The 7,500-nt window shown below is 42.9% G+C and overlaps 1 protein-coding gene across 1 annotated transcript in view; it reads right to left on the reverse strand.

The window, feature by feature from the left end:
• Positions 1 to 7,500, reverse strand: part of LOC114563299 (ATP-binding cassette sub-family A member 1) — a 47,928-nt gene that overhangs the window by 8,130 nt on the left and 32,298 nt on the right. Inside the window, exons 30-33 of the mRNA XM_028590144.1 lie at positions 7,429 to 7,500; positions 6,102 to 6,271; positions 2,780 to 2,957; positions 985 to 1,100 (exon numbers count right to left, since the gene is read on the reverse strand). The exon at positions 7,429 to 7,500 is cut by the window's right edge and continues 3 nt beyond it. Of these exons, the coding sequence (XP_028445945.1) occupies positions 985 to 1,100; positions 2,780 to 2,957; positions 6,102 to 6,271; positions 7,429 to 7,500 (536 nt within the window). The remainder of the gene's footprint in view (positions 1 to 984; positions 1,101 to 2,779; positions 2,958 to 6,101; positions 6,272 to 7,428) is intronic.

Genomic DNA, 7,500 nt, shown 5'->3' on the forward strand with positions numbered 1-7,500 from the left:
AAACGGTGTAAAAGTTTGTCTGTATTTCCCTGTAGATGATTCCAACACTGGGACGTATGACAGTCTGCAGCTGCCTTCTGAAAAACAACACAGATGTTGCGTTCACTTGAAACTCGCCTCGCCAGCCTCGTGCTGCATTCAAAGTTATTGTAAAATACCCTTTTCCCATCCAGTGGTTGTTTTTGTTGTTTAACAGGAATTTACTGGTGAAATAAGGAAGAGGCTCGAGGTTTGGTCACATTTTACATACAATGATATTGACAAAAAATCTGAAAGTGTCATTATAACTATGTGACTGAAATGGTTATCAGAAACAATCTCAGAAATAATTTATTTAAAAAACACTAAAATGTTTTGACTAAAACTTGACTAAGATATATTGAGTTTTCTTTTAACTAAACTAGACTAAAATGACGAGACTTTTAGTCGACTAAAACTTGACTAACAAAAAAAGATAATTATGTGAATGACTAAATATGACTAAAACTAACAAGGACATTTGGCACAAGACTAAGACTAACATAAAAATAGGTGACAAAATGAACACTAGTGGTGAGAAAAACTTCCTTTTAGGAAGAAACCTGGGACAGACCCAGTTGGTGTCTGACGGTGCCGGTTGGGGGTGTGATGAACAGTGGCAATAATAGTCACAATAAAGATAATGGAACTATGACTAGATATAGAGTAGTATAGTAGTTAATGGCGTAGAAGGGCACTGCAGAGTGTTGTGTATAGTATTGTGTAGTACTGTGTATAGTAGTGTTGTCTGTGTAGTATTGTGTAGTTTTGTATATAGTAGTGTTGTGTGTGTGTAGTTAAGATGTAGTACTGTGTAGTAATGTGTAGTATTGTGTCTGGCCCGTATAGCAGCAGCATTAGGTTGTTAGGGTTGTATAGTAATGTGTGTAATAGTGTTGTGTGTCTGTAGCATGGTGTTGTGTGCGTGTAGTATTGTGTAGTACTGTGTAGTACTGTGTGTCTGACCCGTATAGCAGCAGCAGCAGTGCAAGCACTGGCAGGTTGGTGGAGGAGATGTAGGCTTTCTGTTGGAAACTGATGAAGATGATGATGACCAGTGTTGCCGAGATGATGTAGTTACACTGTAGAGACAGTACAGGAGGCTGTTAGGGTCAAAACATGTAGTTACAGTGCAGCGACACCAGTGATGCCACGTAACGCGTTACTAGTAACGCGTTACTCTAATGTGATCACTTTTTTCAGTAACGAGTAATCTAACGCGTTACTATTTCCAAACCAGTAATCAGATTAAAGTTACTTATCCAAGTCACTGTGCGTTACTATTTGTCATTTTCCTTAGTAAAAATATATATTTTTGCTTTCTTCTTGTGTCTCGGGGAGTGAAGTCACATATGAGACAAGTAACGTTTTCAGCATGAGGACAAGTCAGGTTACCACGCAGCGACACAAACGTAAACAACAATGGAGGGAGGAGAGAGATGCGCGCTTTCTAGCTGGAAATACAGTCGCTATTTAGAGTTTGTGTCAGCTAAAGACGGCGATATTAAGGTCCGTTGTACACTCTGTGCTGGTGGCGACTACGTCAAATTTGAAGAAACATTTGGAGTCGCAGCGCTGCAGTCAAACCTACAGAGCAAGTCCCAGCAGGTGGAGCGAAGCAGAGAGAAGGAGGCCCCCCCCCCACCCAAACAACTAAAGCTGGACTTCGGTGCAAAACCAGTAAGTGGGGGAGAGTTGAAGAAGTTGGTCGGACAGTATGTTATAAAGGAAATGCTGGTTGACTGGCTCTCTTTGGTGCCATAATAAACCAGATCCTACTACTGGCCACGCTGAGCTGCCTCACAGTAAACCGGTTGTCATTTTTATGTTGAGGCTGTGGGGGTGTTGTCGGCAGCTGCTGCATGTAACTAATAAAGTAACTTGTAATCTAACTTTGTTACTTTTAAAACCAAGTAATCAGTAAAGTAACTAAGTTACTTTTTCAAATTAACTGTGGCAACACTGAGCGACACATACAGGAGGCTGTTTAGGGTCAAAACATGTAGTTACACTGCAGAGACATATACGGGAGGCCGTTTAGGGTCAAAACATTAAAATATGTTTACATACAATTAGGGCTGTCAGCATGAACGCGTTAATCGCGATGCGATTAAGGGCCGAGCATAACGCTTGTAACTGTTGGACAGCCTGTACAAATCTTAAAGTCAAGTTCATAAAGTAACTTTCTTTGCATTCATTTGATTCCCAATCAAGATACATTGGTAAGAATTGTTTTCCATTGTCAATATGTACTTAAAAACAGTTCTGAAATGCAAAATAATAGAATTTTAATCAGGTGATAAAACGTGATTAATCGCAATTAACTATAGAAATTCAGCGATTAAAAAAATGAATAGTTTGACAGCCCTACATACATGTTTGGGACTCTGAAGGCATCACGCTGCAGGGGTCAGGCACTGGGATCATGAACACTTTTTTACTAAAATATTTTTATTTTTTCCCTCAAAATATTCCAACTTTGTTTTTAAAGATTCCAACATTTTAAGAAATTTTTTTTCTTAGAATGTTCAGACTTTTTTCTTTCAAAATATTCCAACTTTTTCACGTAATTTCCCAACTTTTTTCTTAAATATTCCACACTGAAACTGTCGTGGTGGTGCGTTTGTTTGGATCCTCACCATGTCCCTGATGAAGGTACACTCTGACAGAAAGGGTGTGTTTGTTTCGAGCCTCAACATGTCGCAGATAGAGTTACACTCACACACAGACTCTCTGAGGGTGCGTTTGTTTTGTGTCTCACCATATCCCAGATGAAGTTGGCCACCCAGTAGAGCAGCGGCTGCATGCCACTGATGAACTGCATGTGTTTGGCTTTGCTGACTCGCTCCTGGATGAGGAAGACCACGAAGCTGGCGGGGACGAAGGACATGGCGAAGATCACAAAGATGGACACCAGGACATCCACGGAGGTCGTTACCCTGGAGATGGTTAGGAAGCGGAGTTAGACACTGAGAGGCTGTTTGTTTTGGTGTATCTGAAGGGATACAGCTACGGCCAGAAGTTACACAAAATTACACAAAATCTAGGCTAATAAAAAATATAATTTAATACTCTGTTCATGTCCCAGGAGTGTTTTAATCCAAACAGTCTTTCTCCTAAATTTAACATTGCCGCAGCTGTATCCCCTCTACCCTACAGCTGTATCCCCTCTACCCTGCAGCTGTATCCCCTCTACCCTGCAACTGTATCCCCTCTACCCTGTAGCTGTATCCCCTCTACCCTGCAACTGTATCCCCTCTACCTTGTAGCTGTATCCCCTCTACCCTGCAACTGTATCCCCTCTACCTTGTAGCTGTATCCCCTCTACCCTGCAACTGTATCCCCTCTACCTTGTATCTGCATCCCCTCTACCCTGTAGCTGTATCCCCTCTACCCTGCAACTGTATCCCCTCTACCTTGTAGCTGTATCCCCTCTACCCTGTAGCTGTATCCCCTCTACCCTGTAGCTGTATCCCCTCTACCTTGTAGCTGTATCCCCTCTACCCTGTAGCTGTATCCCCTCTACCCTGCAACTGTATCCCCTCTACCTTGTAGCTGTATCCCCTCTACCCTGCAACTGTATCCCCTCTACCTTGTAGCTGTATCCCCTCTACCCTGCAACTGTATCCCCTCTACCTTGTATCTGTATCCCCTCTACCCTGTAGCTGTATCCCCTCTACCCTGTAGCTGTATCCCCTCTACCCTGCAACTGTATCCCCTCTACCCTGCAACTGTATCCCCTCTACCCTGCAACTGTATCCCCTCTACCTTGTAGCTGTATCCCCTCTACCCTGTAGCTGTATCCCCTCTACCTTGTATCTGTATCCCCTCTACCCTGCAACTGTATCCCCTCTACCTTGTATCTGTATCCCCTCTACCCTGTAGCTGTATCCCCTCTACCCTGCAACTGTATCCCCTCTACCCTGCAACTGTATCCCCTCTACCCTGCAGCTGTATCCCCTCTACCTTGTAGCTGTATCCCCTCTACCCTGTAGCTGTATCCCCTCTACCCTGCAACTGTATCCCCTCTACCTTGTAGCTGTATCCCCTCTACCCTGCAACTGTATCCCCTCTACCTTGTATCTGTATCCCCTCTACCCTGCAACTGTATCCCCTCTACCTTGTAGCTGTATCCCCTCTACCCTGTAGCTGTATCCCCTCTACCCTGTAGCTGTATCCCCTCTACCTTGTAGCTGTATCCCTCTACCCTGTAGCTGTATCCCCTCTACCCTGTAGCTGTATCCCTCTACCCTGCAACTGTATCCCTCTACCTTGTAGCTGTATCCCTCTACCCTGTAGCTGTATCCCCTCTACCCTGTAGCTGTATCCCCTCTACCCTGTAGCTGTATCCCTCTACCCTGCAGCTGTATCCCTCTACCCTGCAACTGTATCCCCTCTACCCTGCAACTGTATCCCCTCTACCTTGTAGCTGTATCCCCTCTACCCTGTAGCTGTATCCCCTCTACCCTGCAACTGTATCCCCTCTACCTTGTAGCTGTATCCCCTCTACCCTGTAGCTGTATCCCCTCTACCCTGTAGCTGTATCCCCTCTACCCTGTAGCTGTATCCCCTCTACCCTGCAGCTGTATCCCCTCTACCCTGCAACTGTATCCCCTCTACCCTGCAACTGTATCCCCTCTACCTTGTATCTGTATCCCCTCTACCCTGTAGCTGTATCCCCTCTACCCTGCAACTGTATCCCCTCTACCTTGTAGCTGTATCCCCTCTACCTTGTATCTGTATCCCCTCTACCTTGTAGCTGTATCCCCTCTACCCTGTAGCTGTATCCCCTCTACCCTGTAGCTGTATCCCCTCTACCTTGTATCTGTATCCCCTCTACCCTGTAGCTGTATCCCCTCTACCTTGCAGCAGTATCCCCTCTACCAAAGAGTATAGAAGTAAAAAGAGTATGATGCATCACTTTATTTGCAGGTACGCACAATGCTTCACTAATGGTAAATAATGGTTAGGTAATCATTCGTTAATAAGTAGCAGCTAACTAAGGATCAATCCTTTGGTCTTTAACTACTGCTCAACAGCGCAGGAAACCCAGGGTGGCAGGATTAAAGCATGCCCTGCAGCAGCATACAATTGCTGTTAAGCCTTCAACAATGTCAATGCTACAGAATATACCTTGTTTGTCAAGGTTTTGTGAATATCATTATTAAAATATATTATGAGAATCATCCTGTATCATGTCTATTCTTTTTATTACTATAAATCCCATGAACAGATTTCCTAATGATGCATTAATACAGAAACACACACAGTCTGTTTATCAGTAACTAATCATTAGTGCTTGAGTCCGTCATTCAGTATCTAGTCATTAACTAACCATTCATTCCTCATTCATTATTCATTAACTACCTACTTTTTTGTGTACCTTATTGTAAAGTGTTAACCATATAAAATAAAGCACGTTTTTCTTCCATCCAGGAATGGTGGGTGGACTAGACAGACCCTCCTCCGCAGCACTGTGGAGGAAGGTCTAGACATAGGAGAATATTTCTACTCTTAACCAAGGTACGATTCCTGTATGGTTGTGTACTCCCTGTGAGTTGTCTACTCCCTGTGAGCTGTGTAGTACTCCCTGTGAGCTGTGTAGTACTCCCTATGTACTCTGTAGTACTCCCTGTGTACTCTGTAGTACTCCCTGTGAGCTGTGTACTCCCTGTCAGCTTTGTAGTGCTCCCTGTAGTACTCCCTGTGAGCTGTGTAGTACTCCCTATGTACTCTGTAGTACTCCCTGTGTACTCTGTAGTACTCCCTGTGAGCGGTGTACTCCCTGTCAGCTTTGTAGTGCTCCCTGTAGTACTCCCCGTGTGCAGTGTAGTACTCCCTGTGAGCTGTGTAATACTCCCTTTGTTCTCTGTAGTACTCTGTGTGAGTTGTGTAGTACTCCCTGTGAGCTGTGTAGTACTCCCTGTAAGCTGTGTAGTACTCCCTGTGAGCTGTGTAGTACTCCCTGTGAATGGCGTAGTATTCCCTGTGAGCTGTGTAGTACTCTCTGTGAGCTGTGTAGTACTCCCTGTGAGCTGTGTAGTACTCCCTGTGAGCTGTGCAGTACTCCCTGTAGTACTCACAGAGCGACCTGTGACAGCTGCTCCTTGGTGAGGTCCAGAGGATGGTTGAAGGCTCTGATGCCGTAGCGACTGGTGTTTCGGCCCGGCGGCAGGTTGGCCCGCAGGATGGCGTTGTTCATCACGTTGATGAAGGCGCCGATGCTGTGCCAGCCTTTGTTGTTGAACCAGATCTGAGGACACATTTTAATAATTGTTACCATCTCTCAGAAACTTTCTACATGATACAGATGATGTTATAAAAAGATGATGTCATAAACAGATGATGATATAAACTAATGATGATATAGACAGATGATGTCATAAAGCATATGATGATATAAACAGATGATGTCATAAACAGATGATGTCATAAAGCATACAATGATATAAACAGATGTCATAAACAGATGGTGTTATAAACAGATGATGATATAAACAGATGATGTCATAAAGCATATGATGATATAAACAGATGATGTCATAAACAGATGATGTCATAAACAGATGATGATATAAACAGATGATGTCATAAACAGATGTTGATATAAACAGGTGATGATATATACAGGGTCACACTGCAGAAACAGAGTTTCCGCAGATTTTAAACAAATGTAAAAAAAAAAATTAAACTTGAGCATTGAAAGCGTAAAAAAAAGTTGAAAAACATGTTAAAAAAGTGTTGAAACTGTATAAAAAAAACTGTCAAAAAATTAATCTGAAAACCAGTCGGTAAATTCTGCAGATTTTCATTCTGGATCACCGTTGAAAACTGTAAAAACGGGGTGCCCGGTTAGCTCAGTTGGTAGAGCAGGCGCCCATATATAGAGGTCCTTGATGCAGCGGCTACAGGTTCGACTCCGACCTTTGCTACAGGTCATTCCCCCTCTCTCTATCCTTTCAAGTCTAAACTGTCCTATCAAAATAAAGGCCTAAAAATGCCCAAAAAATAATCTTTAAAAAAGAAAACTGTAAAATCATCTGCATATTCTATTATTCTGAGCCAATGTTTGGTTTATAAAAGATTTTTTCCTCACTAAAAAAGTGAAGTCTAGTAAAATTGCCAGAAAGATGTGTAGATATAAACAGTATCTAGGCAACCATTGTTTTGATAAATCTTCCCTTGTATGTTTTCAACTTGTGATTTTTAATTAACACTCTTTGTTTCTTAGTGTCGTTCTGTCGTGGTTATGTAAATCAGTATTTCTGTAATCTCTTTTTCATTTACACTGATCATTTTTGGATTGAACCTGTTGATGTTTTTCCCTCTACTACAGTTTTGTATGTTTTCTTGTGTGTTATAAATCTGTGTTTTCCCGGAGCCTTTAAACACATCACAGCTGCGTCTTACCTTGACGTTGTTCTTTGTGTCCAAACCGTTAATGAAACTGGACAAACTGTCGAGGAATCGATCTGCAGCCGC

The sequence above is a fragment of the Perca flavescens genome, chromosome 10, assembly GCF_004354835.1.
Source record: "Perca flavescens isolate YP-PL-M2 chromosome 10, PFLA_1.0, whole genome shotgun sequence".
NCBI lineage: Eukaryota > Metazoa > Chordata > Actinopteri > Perciformes > Percidae > Perca > Perca flavescens.